The sequence below is a fragment of the Rhipicephalus sanguineus genome, chromosome 6, assembly GCF_013339695.2.
Source record: "Rhipicephalus sanguineus isolate Rsan-2018 chromosome 6, BIME_Rsan_1.4, whole genome shotgun sequence".
Taxonomy (NCBI): domain Eukaryota; kingdom Metazoa; phylum Arthropoda; class Arachnida; order Ixodida; family Ixodidae; genus Rhipicephalus; species Rhipicephalus sanguineus.
The window spans coordinates 172,160,311-172,178,458 of record NC_051181.1 but is presented as its reverse complement, the minus strand read 5'-3'; the positions used below and the strand labels follow the sequence as shown (position 1 = coordinate 172,178,458).

The window sequence follows — 18,148 nt, the reverse complement described above, 5'->3', positions numbered from 1 at the left end:
TTTGGGGTATATCAAGCTAGCGAAACGGCCGCCAGCGCACCATGAGCGTGGCATGTAATCATGCTGTACATGACATGCGTCATGATTTTCATGTTATGACTTGTCATTTATGTTCGTCATACAGTCATGTTACGCCATACCAATTTTGGTGTACATTCGATCAACCAAGCGACCAGGAGAACACAAAGTCGCAGGCAGCTAGACAGACAGACACACAGACGGACGGACGGACGGACGGACAGACAGACAGACAGACATATACGCTCAACGTCGCAGAAGTTCGCTAAGAAATGCTTCGCATTTAAAAATTCAAAAGAAAGCTGTTATATTTATTTATAACAGTTTCGGCCGTACTTCAATAACATGTTTATTAGCAAAAGCCAACCTTCCAACACCTACACAAAGAAATAAAATATTGAGATAGAAATTTTTCTTCCAGTTAGTTGAAGGTTATTTTAAGTTAGACTTATCACATTTAATCCATTTCTCCACAGGATATGCCACAAGGCAGAGGCATGCCTTCACAATAACCCCATTCTCCACCCGTAATAACACATTCAAGTATATTCGTTTTTTCCGAGGACAATTACCGAATGGAATAATCTGAGTAACGAAGTTGTTTCCCTGTCATCCTTGAATCTTCTTGCTGCGCAGCTCCAGCAGTGAGTGTCTGAATTCCATTGCATGTGCTCCTGCTGTTTATTTCAATCACGAATCTCCACGCGTGATCATCTTGAATGTAGCACTGATTTTATTATACGCCCTTATGTCTGTTCATTGCAAACCATTTCTTTTTGGCTTTTTTTTTTTCTTTTCTTCTGAAAGCGTGTACATACCTTACCTGTTCTATATTTACTTGTTTGCCGATTTGTAAATTTAGCCAATGTATATCCACCCTGCCAAAACCCTGTGTTAGGGTTGCAGTATTCATAAATGAAATAAAATAAAAAGAAATATTATGCAATTATTTTTCTTGCACAATACATAGGTTTTAAAATATCAAACATTTCATGCGCCATTTTCGGAGCAAGAGTTTGCCTAAAAGGAGAGTAACAAAGTGGCACTATCACTTGGAACTGTATGCAAGCCAATTGAGTCTATGTCAAGCTGGAATTTCGGTTGTGAATGTTCAACATACCACAAATTTTGTTCAAGTGGGTTTAGAAGATGCATTCTTGTTGTATTTTGTGTGACTCAGCAAAATTTTGTCAATATGTATCAAGAATTAAAAAAAGAAAAGTGCAGTTCTCCTCCTAAAGCTCTACAAGTCTTTTGTGCACAGGTTGCCGGCAGATTATGTTGATAGCCAGGCACGATGATTGAAATCTGGTGGCACAAGGGTGATAAAAAATTTGGTTGTACAGTTAAGCCTCTATGTAGCTAAGGTGGTAAAATGGGCAATTTACTTTGTTACATGGAAATTTTGTTGCATTGAAACTTAACATTTTGTGCAAAATACAATTGCTGACAAATTATTCTGTTATGCAGAAGGTGCAAGAAAAATGTCGAAATAACAGGGCGACATGAAAGAAACCCAAAAAAGAAAACCGCTCATTTCAATAATGTAAAGAAAAGTGTGTTGCCTGTGTAAGCCCAGCCATGATGGCAAGGCTACGTGCAGCACTGGCTAACACACCCACGTTTACGAGCACAGAAATACCCAATGAAGTGGACGGGAGGGCAACCACTGGTTTAGCTCAATTGGTAGAGCATTAGATGCGTTATCCAAAGGCTCCCTTTTATTTCTTTACATTTATATCCTAATTAAGGCCACAAATAAGAATGCCCCTATACTTTGGTTGGCCTCCCCTATGCAGCCTGCCTCAGAGGAAGCCTTACCGGTGAACTGCATCTCTTGGGTCTTGGTGCTGTGATTCCTGTTGTCTTCTTCAAAGCCAATCAGTGGGTTCCCGGTGGGCACAATGCGATTGGAGTTGATGTCGCCTGAATTGCGCCGGTTCTCCGCGTCCTGGCTTCCAGTGTTCAAGACTTCCGGTTTCAGAGGAGAGTCCAGGCCAAGCAAGTCGGCAACTTTCTCAGACCTGCCAAGGACGCACACCACCCTCTTGTTGAAATGATCACGTGATGGCATAGGTACTAAAGGACCCTGCCCTAATCACATTTCCAGAACTACAAGTGCATTATGTTTACTCAGGACGCAAGAGCTGTAGGCATAAAAATGGAGCAGTTATGAAGATTTATTTATTTAGTATTTATTAATACTGGCAACCCTCATAAAGGGTCACAACAGAGACATACATTAAAAAAATGTACATAGTGTTGCGTAATACTTGGCACTTCACAATGAAATCAGACATTCACTTAAATGGTGTTAACAATTAAAAAATTCACCGACATTTTTCAAAATATGTACGATGGACATGAAGTCGCTTATATCAATTGGAACTGAAAAAATCAAAATGTAAACTACCGCAAATACGCCTAAACAGCATCTTCGAAGCCGGTGACGTCTTTTAGAACAACAATAGCATTTGGCAATAGCATTTGGCAGTTTGTTCCGCATTTCTATCACATCCAGGAAGCATGAATTTTGAAATGTATCAGTATTAGTTCGGTACGGTTTTGACGCAATCGTGGTCAGTTCGGGGGTTTCTTTTGCCTGGAGTGTGCAAATGTTTGAGCTTATCAATCTTAAGCTAATCCTGCATTATTTGAAAAGATAACTCCAGACTGTATTTATTTCTACACAGCTCAAAAGGATCCAAATTGCACTGCTGTAACATCAGCGTGACCAATTCCTTCCTTTGGTACGCCTATACCGATGCAACAGCTCGCTCCGATCCGACCTCACGCTAGCTACTTGCCCACTGCCATGACAGTAAAAAATCCACGCATCTCCCACGAAGTGAATCATGACGAGTGCGCGAAGCTCTGGGTATCGTATGGGTGTGTAACCGTACGTTACCCGAGCGTTGCCCCATATAATGTAAATTGAGTGACATGAAGTGACATAAAGAGTCGACGACAAAGCTAGGTCCTAAGGTCCGTAATGTCTACGTTGAAGTCGCCGACTAGTATAAAGGGTTTGTGCTTGTAGGTGTTGTTAGGTTTCGCCGTTCATAAGTCGATCGTGCAGACGGGACGGCGCGGCACTGTACGTCGTACAAAGCTTCTTTCTCGGCTCTCTCTCTGCCTGGTCTTTGGCTGTGCAATTATCAATGGAAAGCAAACGGCTTCCTTTGAGCAGCTTGTCTACCCCGATGGCCAGCAGGGGTTGCGGTCAAGCAACCGTTCTCAGAGGTCGGCTTCGGGAAGAGCAGCCCGAATGTGTGGGAAAATGAGGAGGGCAAACGTCTCCTGCTCTATGCCGTCGCCCAAAGCGACAGTATGCGTGACCCCAACAACGACCGGCATGCGCTTTCGGTGCGCCGACTGTAAAGCAGGGTTGAGTCGCAACAATGCACGGTCCGAATGCGGGAAAGGCGAGGACACGCAAATTGTTTCCCGGAACCGTTTTTACGACCGTCAACGGGGGTTCGACTCGATGCGCGTGGGAGATGGCGCGAATGCCGCAGGGCTGCTAAAATACCGAGGTATTTCGACCGTGAGAATCCCTGAGAGCGTGGGATAAGGAGAGGGAGAGCCATGATGGGAAAGAGTGCCAAAACGCCTGTCTGCACTGTAATGACACTGCTGTCGAGATTAAGGACAGCCCGGTAGGGAGTGGCTTAATCTGGGGATAAACAGATTGGATAAGGGAATGCCGAGGCGGACCACCAGTGGCCACCTCCCCTTTTCTTTGTTTACCGCAAGGTACTTAAGACTGGACGGAATTCGTTTCCCTTCAGTCTAGGCTGTAATCACTTAACTGATAGATCAGTAAGACTCCGTACGATGCAACTTTCGTCTGGGCCGTAACCACTTGGTGGTCGAACAGTGAGACTCGGTTCTTCGTATGTAGTAACAGTGTTCTAGGCTCTAACTTAAGAAAAGTTAAGTAGAAGAGCAAGATACTGTTGATGTCTATGTTATCATCAGTGTACTTTGGCAAGATGTACATATGACTGTAAATATTTCGCTACAATATACCTTCAAGTCTTTACTGCCTCCAATCTGCTTCCTGCTTCATCGACGTCGATCATCTCCTTGACGGGACTTCAACCCACATCAAGGAGAAAACGAACAAGGAAAAACATAACTGGTGTTTTATATTGTTCTTGCATAATTATGATTGATGTTCGTCTAGCGTAAACTTTTTTTTTATTCACATACACACATGTGTTTCGACTACAGCAACGGTTTTCTATATACCGTGACAGTGGGCAATGAGGGTTGACGACAAGCATCACATGATGACGTCACCTTACGACGTCATCATGACATCACAAAATTTGTGACGTTATAACGTCATGTCACATGATGACGTCATCTCATGACATCGTCGCTTTGCATTGCCGATCACGGAGGCAATGTAAAACCAGGTAATGTGTAGAAAGCTGTGCAAAAAAAAAATGTGTGCAAAACCATGTTACGTCCAGAAAGCATTCGGAGGGGTTGGGGAAGGAACAATACATTGACGGCAGAAAAAGAAGGTGGATTTCGCCTACGAGTCATCGTAGTCTAATGCATAAGGGACCCTGTGAGTCTTTTTAGTACAGTGATCGCACCACACCCTATCAGGAGTCAACCGTTGAGAGTGATTTACACTATTTTATTGCAAATATATCTTATTTACGACTTTGCAATGCGAAAGGTTCGTATTTATCTACGTTAGTATGGTTACACTAATTCTTTTCAGTATACTTCCAGATGACTATGAACGAGTCAGAAAACGTCGATTTATTAACGTAGGGATTAAAAGATGTTGCATAAAATAAAAGCAACTCCGCACAACCTACCACGTCGTGCATCCCCTTTTGACTCGTGCTCTCAATCTTTTTATTTCTTTTTAAATTTCAAGTACTTATGACGCGCTTACACAGCAGCTGCAGAAAACGTGGATGTAATCAAAGGTTGCTGCCTGTAACGACCACTTAATTTATTTGAATGATATCACCCGTCGTTTCTCATGCGCTTAAAACTCCGAACAAAGGAATTGAACCAAAGGAGCAGGCTTGGCAACCGAACACTCGCAGCACGCGGTATACATATATTGCGCTTTAACGCAGACGCGGAAGCCGAGGCCCGAACGCTGAAGTCAGTGATCGAAAACGGGCCGGAAAGTCATTGTGAGTGCACCACGGCCATAGAACAGTCGCGAAAAGAAATCGTCACCATACATGCAGATGTACACATTGATGGCTAGCAGACAACACCAGGAGCAATCAATACTGAACGTGCTCCTGATGACAACTCCGCTCAATTTCGCAGGGCATTTTGCTTGAACATTCAGTACAAATTGCTTTATGAACTTGCCCATTATGTTTCAATAACTCGAGCAGGACAGACTGGCTGGCAGCGTCGAGCAGCCTTCACGTAGCGAGCGCATGCGCGAACAGTGGCACCCTCTATGATGTCACATGTGAGAGGGCGCCAATCAAAGATTTCGAGGCCAATAGCGAGAAGTAGCGTACCAACCGAATGGATCGACAGCAGGGCGCCTGTAGCGCCACCATGCAATCAGCGTGGGAAGCCGCCGGGCAAGCATCGACAAATGCGGTCGACCATGCAAGCTGGCGTCATCGTCCTAGCTGCTGGTTTAAGGGCGAGACAGACGGTACGATTTTTCCTCCAATCCGGCGTGCAGCGTCGGATGTCCGGCACGCGGCCCAAGGCGATTCAGCACACACAAGGGCCGATCAAGCACGTAGGCTCTGCCCACATATGCCGCTTCGGCATGCACACTCGGAGGACTTCGTATCATTGTAATGAAGCACAAAACAAACAACTTTGCACAACCACGCTTCGTTCTATTGGCCGCGAGATTGAGCAGAGTTGGCACCTAGTGGCGAGCGGATGAAACCCCGTGGTGGGGATGGCTCCTTGCGTCGCCTGCTAGCTACACCGTGTTCGCATGTGTGCGTACGTCATGCACGTCCTCAGGCTACAGCTTATTCCGTTGTGCTAGCGCAGTATCAAATGCTTGTACGTATGCCTACACGATATACATAACCATTTCGCCTTACAAGACTTGTATGTACTCTAATAAGCGAGTGCATGCACGTGTCGGTATGGCGCTGGGTCTAACCGTCGTACCGTCCAGTCACCAAAATCATTTCAATGTGGGTACCACTTTGTCGTTCAAGCACATCACACAGTGCATTTGGCATCGTCCTAAATGAAAAAAAAGGTACTAAACGTCGAGGTGTGAACGGAGAACTTTAGCGACATCATCTCGTGAAGTGTTGGCGATTTGAAAATCCTTGTGATGCTGCAAAGCATGAACTAGCGTCTGCAGAGGCCGGTTAGTGGTAAAAAAGACCTGAAGCCACGCATTTCTATAGCAGTACGCGTATTCATGCTAACAGAAAAGCAGAGTGCACAAAGTTCTCCATCTAATTACACAGAAATACAGGCTCTCTTTTTTTGTAGCTGCTAAAGTAAGAAGTAAATACTTAATTGGCTCAGTTGAGCAACGCTATTTATATTCAACATAGGCAAAACACAATTTATACACCTGCAAATAAAGCAAAAGAAAACATCGAGCACAGTGCAAAACACGAATGTGACCGAAGGCCAGTACCCCATAGATTGGCAGATTGCGCTTCTCTCACACTAATAGGAGCATTAGGTCGGTTTCGTGCTTTAACGTGGCAATGGAGGGCGTATACATCACCATTAGGCTGCAGACAACGCGCTTTATTTGCCGACAATCAACTCAAACAGCCTACGGCGAAGCGCCGCTGCGTACATTTGTGTACGAGCCACTGACCGCCTATCCACACAAACGCGGCGACGGTGCTGCCACCTATAGCCCGATCTCGCGGCAAATAAGAAAATAATCACTAAATCTACGCCTTCGCGAACGACAAGCACATCGCAACAGCTCACCGTCACTCACGACTCCGAGAGGTAGGCCTAGCATGGCGGACGCCGGCCCTCTCCTACACCGCTCACAATCACACGTGAGCTCGGCATAGAGCGCTTGTTTTTGCCAACACGATTAAGCTTTGTACTCGCATGTAATGCGTTAGCATACACCAGTGGTTCTCAAATGGGGGTCCGCGGACCCCCGGGGGGTCCGTGAAGCCATCTGTAGGGGTCCACGAAACCAATCCTCGAAAAAAAACCACGAAGACAAAATGCGTTTTTTGGCGGCACACTATGTCCCATGACAGCGATCCCTTCTGATTTTGGTATGCATTGCCGCATAACGTTTTTGCATTGCGACGGAGTTGACTTCTGTTTACCTTCTCCATGAGATGTCTGGAAAGATTTTGTTGCAGTTTTTTACAACATATGCACGCGAGCATGCTTTTTCTGGACTTGCATATTTGAAGAGCAAACGTAGCTACAAACAGGTTGACTGTGGATGCAGACTGCACAACTTAGTGACAAACTGTTGAAATTGAATTGTATCCCTTTTGTTTGGCCATTCTTCGTCAGGGAGAGATAAAAGGCACCCATTTCATGCTGCATGCTGTGTTATTTATGACCCCCCCCCCCTTTTTTTTTCACTCACTGCAAGGGGTCCCTCATCACTTCCACCAGTCCACAAGGGGTCCACGAAACGTCCATGATTGAGAACCACTGGCATACACTATTAAGTTTCTCGGCGTCATCGATGTGAAGGCATTCGTCTGCGAGTTGCTGTAACACCATTTACGTTTCCTCCGCCTTCAGTAGCAACCTCTGTTTCGACATGGTTCAGTTATGGCTTGGTACATGTGAACTCACCACACAAACGCTCGAAACCGCCACGAACACAATACAACACACATGTACGAAGCATTACGTGTCCGATGTGCTCCCCTTCCGATATGCACGCTCGCGCTGTCACCTGCTGGTAAACAAGGCGTCTAGTGTCACGTGACCCCCCCCTCCCGGCCAGATGACACCACGCTCTCACTTTGAAGTCAGAGCAGTTGGGAGCACTCCGAAAGAATCAGCTGAAGGTAGTTCGAGCGCTCGGATTCTACCAACCGAACGCGTGACCACTCTTCAGAGTGCTCAAAATCGCCCATCCGAATACGCCATTAGTCGCAAGTAAACTGGAGCGGGGCACGCGCGACCGTGCGCCCCTCTCATGTTTTAGAAGGCCTGTTTTAATTTTTTTCGCTTCGTATGCGCCATATTTTTACCGCGACCGTGTCTGAAGTGTTTGTTGTAAAAGTAGGAGGCTTTGAAAAATGTTCGCTATATGTGGACGCAGCTTCAATGGTTAGCATAGGAAAATCACAAGTGCACCCAAATATGGTAGTTATAACCGATAGATCGTTTTATGTGGGATCGTTATAAGTGGCTTCGGCTGTATACCGTGACAGTGGGCAGTGAGGGTCGACGACAAAGCTAGTAGGTCCTAAGGTCCATAATGTGGACGTTAAAGTCACCAACTAGTATAAAGGGTTTGTGCTTGCAGGTGTTTTATGTTGTTTTGTCACAATTATGATTGATAGTAGTCTATTGTTAAACATATTGCTAAAACTACGCATCTCCAGTGAATCATGACGAGTGGGCAAGTAGATGTGTAAGCACGGGACTACAGAGGTAAGTTGGGCTATAGTTGGTGCGTATTAACTGCAGACATAACTGATTAGCAAAAAAAAAAAAAACAACGTACAAGGTAGGGACGACAGACAGGACGGAGCGCATGACTTCAACTGAGCATTTATTCGCAGAAAAACACGAAATCACAAGCTGCGCAGGAGGTTGCGCAACACACAAAATATCACTCAAACACGCCCCCCCCCCCCCCCAAAACGTCACTATTTTTAATATTTCCCATGCTTACGCATGTGCCACACCCACACCCACGACCCGCACGTGCCACACCTAGCCAAACGGTTCCGTGCGCAGATTTCTTTCTATGTATATGCATTCTTTATTGCTGAGAGCCAGCGATAGTGCACTCGTACAACTATCACCCGCTTTTCTTATGCGGGAAGCCTCGAAAATTTGTCTGCCTGCCTTCTCAGCCGCCTGAGCACACAGGTGCAGTCAAACTGCGCTGTACACATACATTTTATGTGTGTGTACAAACAAACATACTGTACACATACATATACATACAAGGGGAATAGCAGTGAATTGTCTTCGAGTCGCCCTGCAGAAAACCTGTGAGCACCAGGTGGCCTGGAGTATTATGCACCAGGTCAATAGACTGCGAACCGCCGGGTTCCCTGATGGCACCATAGTGTCTGTAGCGGAAAGCCTCATTTCCGAAGTGAAGCGTGCTCGACCAAACACTGGGCTCAGTGAGCAGTGCAGCCAAGTGCGTCCTGTACTGGTGCCGTACATGCACAAAGTGTCGCACAGTCTCAAAAAGGCAGCACTGAAGTGCGGTGTTTCAGTAGTTTTTACTGCGCCGAAAAAACTCTCCAGGATGTGCCGCATGGTGAATGCCGCGGAGGGTGTTCGCGCCTATGCATGCCACGCAGTTCGTAGAATGCTCCATTGCAGTGGTTTACGTGATTCCAGTGTCATGCGGTAAGCTCTACATTGGTCAGACGGGTCGTTGCTTAAACGACCGTTTGAGGGAACACCGTGCAGCTGTCAGTGCTGTCGCGGCTGCCGGACATTTCGCGGACCATTGCCGAAGATGTACGTGTACAGCGCAGTTTGACTGCACCCGTGTGCTCAGGCGGTTCAGAGGGCAGGCAGACAGAGAAATTTTCGAGGCGTTTTGCATAAAAAAATCAGTGTGTGAGTGCACCGTCGCTGGCTCTCAGCAATAAAGAATGCATATACTTAGAAAGAAATCTGCACACGGAACCGTTTGGCTAGGTGTGGCACGTGCGTAAACATGGGAAATGTGAACAATAGTGACGTTTTGGGGGGGCGTGTTTGAGTGATATTTTGCGTGTTGCGCAACCTCCTGCGCAGCTTGTGATTTCGTGTTTTTTCTGCAAATAAATGCTCAGTTGAAGTTATGCGCTCCGTCCTGTCTGTCGTCTCTGCCTTGTCCGTTGTTTCTTTGCGCTAATCAGTTATGTCTGCAGTTAATCAGTAAGCACGGACACGGACGCCACACGGACGGACATGCCTCGGCCTTGAGGACCTTCGCCCCTAAAATAAAATGGTGAAACCAGACCCTGCTTTGAGTCATTTCAGGCTGATGACACAGCATCACATTTTTTTTGTTATTACTAAGCTCAGCAGTTTGCCCAGCCACACCTGCTAGGCCTAGTCTCTAAGAATTAGCGAATAGCTCTAAGAAACAGTGGGAAATGATTCTACCGAGACAGAATATTAATGAGCACTAACAGACAATAATGCCAGGGACACCTTTCCTTGGCATTATTGTCTGTTAGTGCTCATTAGTATTGTGTATAACAAAGAAAAACGAGCCCTCAAAATTTCCACTTCTTTCCTTCTACTGAGACAGGGTACAGATGGGTCACCAGTGACTTGCAACGACTGTTGTCACTTATACGTTGACCCACTTTGTTCCGTACCAATATTTGATAAGTCTCTCCTTTTTTTTTTGTTCAGGTTCAGGGATGTCCAAAGAATATGTTTGGTTTCGAGATCCGTTCCGACCAAAATCACAGTTAGGGTATGGATTTAAATTTGTGTGTTGAGTTTCAACACCTGGCTTTAGGCCCCATTCTTAACATAAAATTCCCAACCAGCCCTCCACTGAACTGCTGCTTAAGGGAATGAAAATGAAGCGAGAAGAGGCTCACCCAACACCATTGATGATGGCACCTCCACCGTTGGCATGGCCGTAGCCATTGGTGCAGGGTGGCTGTGGCGCTGTTGTCCCTTCGCTGGCCACGGAGGGAGGGGAGAAGTACTTGCCCTGAGGAGGAGACTGGTCCATGGGCTCCTCCACCACTGAAGATCCTCTGTCACCCTGAGCGTCGCCGCTACAGTCCACCACATTATCGGCACTCTCCACAATTGTTTCCCTACCATTCACACAGTCCGGCGAGCCAGCCGCCGGCATTGCTACATTTCCTAGAGATCCCCCCTGCTGCTCCCCACTACCCATGTCCTTGGCCGCATCTTCTGGCTCCCGTGCGGCTGCTTCCAGCTTATGCTCTTGCTGCAATGCCGTGCCCTTGTCGTCGGATGACTTGTCCTGCGGCAGCTGGGGTGAGGACCGGCCCGACACGGACGGAGAGCTCTCCCGCTCGGGCGATGCCTGTGCGTCGCTTCCAGCCAACTTGCCAGCAGGGTGGTCCTTGCCGCCTCTCCTTCGTGTCCGGCTCATGATCTCTTCAACCCTCTGCATGCACAGGTGAAGACAAAATACCAGATTAAAGAAGTACCGACACATTTTTAATATTTTCGGCTTGTTGCTCTAAATAAAAACACAGGTGTCGAGAGCCCTCAAAAGAGCGTCATAGCATGCATTGAATATATTATTATTGCGGCTACCTTGCAAAAGCACTTTCAGTGTCGGTATCGAAGGGGCGGTTTCGCAGTGATGTGTAAACACAAGCGTGACGCCACGGGAAGACGGCAACTCGTGACACACTAGCAGCAGCTGTGCCGCACGCGGTTCACGTAAACAACGATGTGTGAATTATCATTCAGTGACTCTGACAGCAATTTCTGCGATTTAGGCTGCGTGCAGGACGCAGAGTTCACAAACACAGTGAACTGTGCTGACTTGCCGTGATAACGGCCATTGGAGTGGGGCTGGCTTGCAGATGCTGGGCAACGAAAACTTTAATATCGAAGTAAAATATTTTATACGTGTTGTCTGGCTCCGGTGTGCAGAGAGCATTGATAGTGCATACCATGGAAACGAAAAATGTCCCTTTTGGGGTGTAGATATAAGAGGTAGATATCTACACCACAGACTGCAAGTCCCCAGCCATTGGCTGATTTGAGCATCGTGAGCATCTTGTAGCAATGGTTGGCCTGCTAGGTTTTCAATGTAGTTTAACGCCACTCAACTGAAACTGCTCCATTGCATTAATTCGGTTAGTTCATACTTGTTGCTTGTCTGTGCCAGAAAATATCTGCTGCCATTGTCACCTCTAGCTGAACATGTGCACTGTTGTCTCACTAACAGTCGCAAATAAAACCAATTGCGTGCCAACATGTGTCAAAGCGGCCAAACTACATGCACCAACAATCGTGTGTCAATTGAGGAAGAAAAAAAAAAGACGATGTGGCTTTCGTCTATCGTGTGCAGAATGCCTGTTAAGGTATTCTGCACACTATACGGTATTCTGCACACATAGCAGGAATGCCTGTTAAGGTGTTAGTATGCAGAAAAGTATACTAACACCGGAAAGGGGTTATAAGTAGGGGTGTGCAAATATTCGAACTTTCGAATATTTTTCGAATATTGTTTCCTATTCAATTCGATTCGCACTGGAATTTTACTATTCGAACCTCCCAAAAACAAGTACAGTCAACGTCCGATTGAAAGTGACCCCTTCAGATTTTCAATATGCTTCACCTCATTACACTTTCGTATTGCGGCAAAGCTGCCTTTCAAGCTCCGTTACGGTTGAACTTTGCCAAGACACTGTCAACGTTCAATTAGAAGTGGTCCCTAGATTTTCAATATGCTTCACCTCATCACACCTCGGTATTGCGGCAAAGTTGCCTTTCAAGCTCTGCTATGGTCGCAAATGTACTAACTTAAGAAAACGCTGGTTCGCACATGGAGATGAAAGATGTGGCAGAGGTGGGGACTCAATTAATGCTGTTTTGGACCTCAAATTTGGGCAGGAAGTTCGAAAAATCGGAAGCCAGAGCTTTTTAGCATCCAAAATTTCAGATGTTGTTATATTCCGATGTCTACGAGGCAGATCTGGAACTCCGGACTTGAAGGGAGCACACCTTTGTCCGCCAACATCAGTTGGGCTTCCACACAAGTTGAAAGAGGAGGAAAGGCTCAGGAAATGGCATCTTTGCCTATCACGTTTAAAGTGTTGTGGGAAACACTTTGGTTGCACCAAATCATGTACATAAATACGATTTGGCCTCTACATTGCCTCATTCTTGATAAGACAACTATGAAACACCACCCCACTAGTGCTTCATCAACCTAGCGAAAAGAAACACTTTCATGTTGCTAGTGCACTTAGTTGGGCCAGTTGGTTCTGCATGTCGATGAAGTGGATGCGCTTGAAAGACGAGGACGAAGAAGCTGTGTGTCCCGTCTCTTCTTCGTCCTCGTCTTTCAAGCGCATCCACTTCATCGTCATGTTGCTATCTCATAAGAATATGCTTAGGAATCCTCTCTAACCTTTTTTTAAAAAAATATTCTAGAAATATTTGAAAAATATTCGATTCGATTCACACTCACACTTCAATATTCGAATTCACTTCGCACCCAAAATTTTGCTATTCCCACAGCTCTAGTTATAAGCTGTTATGGGACACCAGCACATTATGTCCCTCAATTACACAAGTGTGCACACAGTGCATAATATGAGTACTAGTGTGACCACTAACGTCTAAAAACTTTACTGGCAATCCTTCGGAGCTGTCTAATGATGTTGCAGCAGCCGTGAGAACCAATAAGTTGAAACACACGCCACTCTCTTTTTGTCCTGTCCCCCCGCTTCGCTTTATGAATCTCCAAAATACAGTCGAACCCACTTATAACGATCCCACATATAACGATCTATCGGTTATAACGACCATATTTGTGTGCACTTACGATTTTCCTATGCTAACCACTGAAGCTGCGTCCAGATAGAGCGAACATTTTTCAAAGCCTCCTACTTTTACAACGAACACTTCAGACACGGTCGCGGTAAAAATATGGCGCATACGAAGCGAAAAAAAAAAAGTTAAAACATGCCTTCTAAAGCGTGACAGGAGCGCATGCTCGCGCGTGCCCCGCTGCAGTTTACTCGCGACTAAGATACCCAGATCGGCGAGCACCGCACGCAGATTTCGGATGCTGCGAGCGAGGTCGCTCACTTTCCAGCCTTTTCTTCAGTGGTAGAATGGCAGTGAGGGGAAAAAATAGTAGGCAGCATGAAGTCTTGCGGTCAGCTTTCGCACGGTAACCTTTCCTGACGCCGTTCTCTGCAGCTACAACTGCCTGCGATGAACCATGCCTTGGAACGCAAGAAGGCATAAATGCTAGAAGTGATAACCGCGATAACTTTCCATCGCAAAAAGGTTCACTGCGTCCCTAAACTCGTCGACGCCACAATGTGCCGCAAAAGGTCGTCCGTCTTTTCGGTAACGGCAGAGACCGGTCGATCGGTGATTACGACTTCAGCGCGATTGCGGCGATGCCTTCGCGGATAAGCATCAGAAATGAGCGAAGGCGAGGTGGCGGCCGTTGAAGAACGTGCCGTTATGCCTTATAGCCGACAACCTTATCACAGTCATCCGTAGATATCTGCTCGGCTGCGCATGTGGCGTACGCCGTACACTGCGGATTGACGGCGGTACGAGCGCGCCATGCTGCCGTTCGCAAGTTCGCCGCCGCTGCGTCGTGCGAGACCGCTTTAAAGTGCGCGTCACTTTGTAGAAACGAAAGTAGCTCGCTGTTGTTAAATGTCGATGCACGTCGACAGCGAGCATCAACAGTGAGGACGTCGATGCCCTGACAGCGAGTGTATACTGCGTGTTTGACTAGGTGACAACTGAAGTGCGCCGCGCATCGTCGTGCAGGGCCGCGAGAGCATCCCGGAGTGTTGCTTGGAAAATGCTTGTTTTTGCCGCGTTGAAGGAAGAGACTAGTCGCCGCACCCGTCAGTGCACGGTCCGGAGTGAAGCAAGCACGAAGAACGTACAAACGCGCGCATACGGCATACAGAAAGCGGCCTGGCAGTGACTCCGTGACCCGAGTAGGCGACGCGCTGCACGCAACTAGCCAGGGATGATCGGCTCCACGTCGCGGTACCGCGCTTCGGTGAAACGGTGTCAGCTCATTGCAAAGCCGGTCAATTCACTCGTGAGCACGCAGCGGGCGTCGCTTCACGACGCGAAAAGGCTTAGCTTGTCACCGAAGGGGTTGTTAGCACTTTAATAAAAGTGCACAAAGATGAAAAAAAATGGCTTGGCCGCTGAACGCACGTTTTTAAGGGCGAGTCCATATACAACGAACTACTGATATAACGACCACTTTTCGCAACACTTTCGAGTTCGTTATAAACGGGTTCGACTGTACAGTGGAAGCTCGTTAATGCGTACCCGCTGGGGACGTGGCATAACTGTGCACCAGATGGTAGCACTAAAGCTCCTGAAGCTCTGTAAAGTAGCGTCATACCTTGAAAAAAGTGCGATGCGCACTGGAACACTGCAGACATGTCGCAGTTAAGGTGGCGGTCCCACTCCAGTGGCAAGTGCTCGACATTTTAGACATTGTTTACTGGCGCTTGCTCTGCTCAATGGATGAATGTGAGTTGTATTGCACTAGGAAGTTTACGTTCTCCGCTTTCTGAAAACACTGCGAGCAAAAAACAGCCTTTTTGCTGTACAAGCCTCCGGTGTACTGCCAGTGCTACAAAACTGTTCAACATGACGAAATGAAATTTGCTGAGCCTTTCAATGAAGTGTTATGCAAGGCTTCTATGAAGAGATATTGCCAGTAAAGCAATTAGAAATCGACCCAGGCTCCAATAAAAATAGGCAAAGCAATGAAAGTTTACGAGAAAATAACTTTTTTTTCTGTTCTGTGTAGAACAACAATATTGAATGGGTTTCCAGGCTACAATGTACTTTATTTCTATGCGAAGTTGTTTTGCGTTCTGATGAACAGTTCATGAATTATTACTACTTCAATTCGGCAATTTATGGCTCTACTTGGTCAGGCATTACCAACGAAGGGACAAAACTATCCATGCTGAAACTCTGAAATCTTCAATATTCAAGCAGCAAGCCTTTCTCTAGGTTTCTATGAAGAGAAAATTGTCGTAAGTTAATTAGAAAATTTGTAGGACAGCAGTGAATTTAGCTCATTTTTCTGCTTGCCAGGTTCGTGCAAATTTACTGTTATTTTTCTTTCACAGGCTAATTCACAAGTATTGCACATTAGCAGGACCATGTAGTGTCTTGTAATTACCAGTACAGTCGAGCCCGCTTATAACGAACCTGAGCGTGACGCGGCATCCGTTCGTTATATCCCGAAGTTCGTAGTAAATGAAACACAGCTTCGAAAAAGTTGCAAGTGAAAACCAAAAATTTATTTTTTTGCGAAAAAGTCCATGATGCACGTCTGTTTCGACAGCGCAGATGTGACAAGTACAGTCTCGAGTTTATTTAAGGGGGGAGGTGGGGATCGAAGCTGAAATTCTTTATTTTTTGTAGTAAAACAATGAAATTTGGCATGCTTATTGGGAAATGCACTGAATGACTATTTACAAAGTTTCATTAAGACATCTCCAGCAGTTTTGACATTATAAATTTTTACTTGCATCAATGTTGTACCAAACTTGCAGGAAGCCTGGCGTGACAATAAAACATGGTAAAAGCCCAAAGTTGCCCTTATATTTTAGCCAGAGGAATGGTTCATGCTATGACAGTCTCCAAATATTTTTATTACCCCGATTTTTTTTTACACGGAACATTACATCCATGTTTGCATAATGCATTCATTATTGTCATGTCAAATTAGCTAAAGAGTAAAAAAACTAGAGAGTAATTAAAAAATATAGGAATGTCATAGCATAGAGAATTGACTAGGGAATACAATGCAACAGACCTCATGAAAATCCATCAAGCCGTAGTTGTGCTACGCTTTTTGCAAGCAGGACAGTCGGGTCAAAACACACTTCTGAGAAAACTGGCCCTAAAGTTGCACAGCCACTACATATAAATCAAAATGCCCTGGGGCTGTAATATTTAGTGTCTTTGCTTGCAGGGGTTTTCTTATGTCCTTGATATTTCGTTTTTCGGCACTACGTGCTTTCCTTTTTCTTTATTGGTTATTTTTGTCAGCTCTCTGAAGGGTGAGCCTTCAGGTTTAATGCCCAGACTTGCACATTACAAGTCTGTGGCATGCAAATTTAGATGTGCTGTGGCAGTTATGGCTAAGACATTGGTGGCACAGGAATTTCTGAGTAGAACTTAATGAAGCGAGTTTGGCAGATAAAAATTCGCCCACTCCTTTACACAAGTTCATTTGTCACCCTCGCCTTGATACGCTTCATCATACACCCGGTCGTGGTAATGCTAGTCGGCGAGGCTTTCATTATTTCAGTACATTTACAAAAGCTTCCTGCGATACCATGCACGGCTTGAAGCGCGCCTAAATTACTTCACCACTGAGTGCTTATTTCCCCGCGAAGTGCTCGGCCGCGGGGTTCGGGAAGTCTGTGCCCGATATGCTGGGTGGCGGCAATTGCTGGCGATGCGCAATATGCCAAGCCGCAGCGATGAAACATCGGCTTGCAATATGCTTGGCCTCGTATTTTGGGACACCGACGCGCGAAATTGTCGCGGTGATTCGAGCGGTCACTGTGCGACGAACTTGGGGAGATCGAGCGGCCGTGGCCATGGGGTCCGCGGCGCAGCTGCCGATGCGTCAAATGCCGATCAGCGATTCTGAGCTGCCAGCGGGCGGTATCATTAGTTGCTTGCAACAAAGCGCATTGCGGATCGTTCGCTTTCGCATGTCTGCTAGCAAGATGTTCTTCCCCGCAAAGTTCAAATTCGTCGGCACCGTGAACGTAGTTAGGCCTAGCCACGACTCCGAGCAGTAAGCACGGTCGCAGTGTGCGCTGCCGCGGTGCCCGATGTTTCAAAGTTAGTCAAGTTCGATCACGAGCACAAAAAGCAGTCCCGCGGTGGTCTTTGTCACGAGGTCCGAGATGCCGACGGGCAGAACTTCTAACCGCGGGTCCCATGAGTGAACGCAATACAGGTCCGAGACGTGCTTCTGCGATGTTCGCGAAGAGCGCGTCGGGCTATCGCAATCTGATGCACGGTCTGATGAATGAGCTTCCGAGTGCAGCTGCTAACGTGTAATTATCGTCGACCAGCGAACACAAAACAAGTGCGAACGCTTCAGTAATTAGCGTGATTTTCGACAGCCGTGACCCCGAACGTGGAAGCCGCAGACGACGCACACCGGGAGCGACCATCGGACCAATGGCGAGGCGCGCTGGAGCATCATGGAGGCCGCGGCCAATCGGAGGCCTCGAAACGACCTTTAAAC

At 46.5% G+C, this 18,148-nt stretch overlaps 1 protein-coding gene across 11 annotated transcripts in view; it reads right to left on the bottom strand.

The window, feature by feature from the left end:
• The window catches only part of LOC119397049 (ensconsin), a 177,079-nt gene that overhangs the window by 10,820 nt on the left and 148,111 nt on the right, over positions 1–18,148 (bottom strand). For all 11 annotated transcript variants that reach the window (XM_049417305.1, XM_049417306.1, XM_049417307.1 and 8 more), the window contains 2 exons: positions 10,746–11,290; positions 1,840–2,042 (listed from right to left, as the gene is read on the bottom strand). In XM_049417305.1, coding sequence (XP_049273262.1) covers positions 1,840–2,042; positions 10,746–11,290 — 748 coding nt within the window. The remainder of the gene's footprint in view (positions 1–1,839; positions 2,043–10,745; positions 11,291–18,148) is intronic.